This window comes from Lontra canadensis, unplaced genomic scaffold (genome assembly GCF_010015895.1).
Source record: "Lontra canadensis isolate GAN:19392208 unplaced genomic scaffold, GSC_riverotter_1.0 scaffold91, whole genome shotgun sequence".
Lineage (NCBI taxonomy): Eukaryota > Metazoa > Chordata > Mammalia > Carnivora > Mustelidae > Lontra > Lontra canadensis.
Window position 1 is genome coordinate 434,677 of NW_022631085.1, and position 1,634 is coordinate 436,310.

The window sequence follows — 1,634 nt, forward strand, 5'->3', positions numbered from 1 at the left end:
AAAAATGACTACCACTGATTTCTTCACAAACACTTCCAGAAAATAAAGGAGGAATGAACACTTGCCAACTCCTTCTGTGAGGCCAGTATTACCCTGATACAAAAACCAAGTAAGGATATCACAAGAAAAAAAAAATCTACAGGCCATTATCTCTTAAGAAAACAGATGCAAAAGTCCTCAAAAATTACTAGCAAATTCTTTAATTTGTTCTTCAGAAGTATTTTGGAGCCTTTGGAGAGATTGAAAATATTGAACTTCCCATGGATACAAAAACAAACGAAAGAAGAGGATTTTGTTTTATCACATATACAGATGAAGAGCCAGTAAAGAAATTTTTAGAAAGCAGGTATCATCAAATCGGTTCTGGGAAGTGTGAAATCAAAGTTGCACAACCCAAAGAGGTATACAGGCAGCAACAGCAGCAACAAAAAGGAGGAAGAGGTGCTGCAGCTGGTGGACGAGGTGGCACGAGGGGTAGTGGACAAGGTCAGGGCCAAAACTGGAACCAAGGATTTAATAACTATTATGATCAAGAATATGGAAATTACAATAGTGCCTATGCTGGTGATCAAAACTATAGTGGCTATGATTATACTGGGTATAACTATGGGAACTATGGATATGGGCAGGGATGGGAACTATGGATATGGCAGACTACAGTGGCCAACAGAGCACTTTTGGCAAGGCATCTCGAGGGGGTGGCAATCACCAAAACAATTACCAGCCATACTAAAGGAGGACGTTGGAGAAAACAGGAGGAAATTGCTAAAGTTAACCCATCTTGCAGGACGACACTGAAGATTGGTCTTCTGTTGATCTAAGATGATTATTTTTTTTTAAATTTTATTTTTTTTAAACATATATTTTTATCCCCAGGGGTACAGGTCTGTGAATCGCCAGGTTTACACATTTCACAGCACTCACCATAGCACATACCTTCCCCAATGTCCATAACCCCACCCCTCTCTCCCAACCCCCTCCCCCCATCAACCCTCAATTTGTTTTGTGAGATTAAGAGTCACTTGTGGTTTGTCTCCCTCCCAATCCCATCTTGTTTCATTTACTCTTCTCCTACCCCCTTAACCCCCCATGTTGCATCTCCTCTCCCTCATATCAGGGAGATCATATGATAGTTGTCTTTCTCCAATTGACTTATTTCGCTAAGCATGATACCCTCTAGTTCCATCTACGTCGTCGCAAATGGCAAGATTTCATTTCTTTTGATGGCTGCATAGTATTCAATTGTGTATATACACCACATCTTCTTTATCCATTCATCCGTTGATAGACATCTAGGTTCTTCCCATAGTTTGGCTATTGTAGACATTGCTGCTATAAACATTTGGGTGCACGTGCCCCTTCGGATCACTACGTTTGTATCTTTAGGGTAAATACCCAGTAGTGCAATTGCTGGGTCATAGGGTAGTTCTATTTTCAACATTTTGAGGAACCTCCATGCTGTTTTCCAGAGTGGTTGCACCAGCTTGCATTCCCACCAACAGTGTAGGAGGGTTCCCCTTTCTCCGCATCCTCGCCAGCATCTGTCATTTCCGGACTTGTTAATTTTACCATTCTGACTGGTGTGAGGTGATATCTCATTGTGGTTTTGATTTGTATTTTCCTGATGCCGAGTG

General features: G+C 41.3%; 1 protein-coding gene across 1 annotated transcript; it reads left to right on the plus strand.

The window, feature by feature from the left end:
• Positions 1-219: 219 nt before the first annotated feature.
• LOC116854369 (heterogeneous nuclear ribonucleoprotein D-like) lies at positions 220-827 on the plus strand. The gene is given in 2 exon segments (XM_032836152.1): positions 220-635; positions 638-827. Coding segments are annotated over 2 exon segments (471 nt in total). The 5' UTR covers positions 220-260; the 3' UTR covers positions 734-827.
• Positions 828-1,634: the final 807 nt, after the last annotated feature.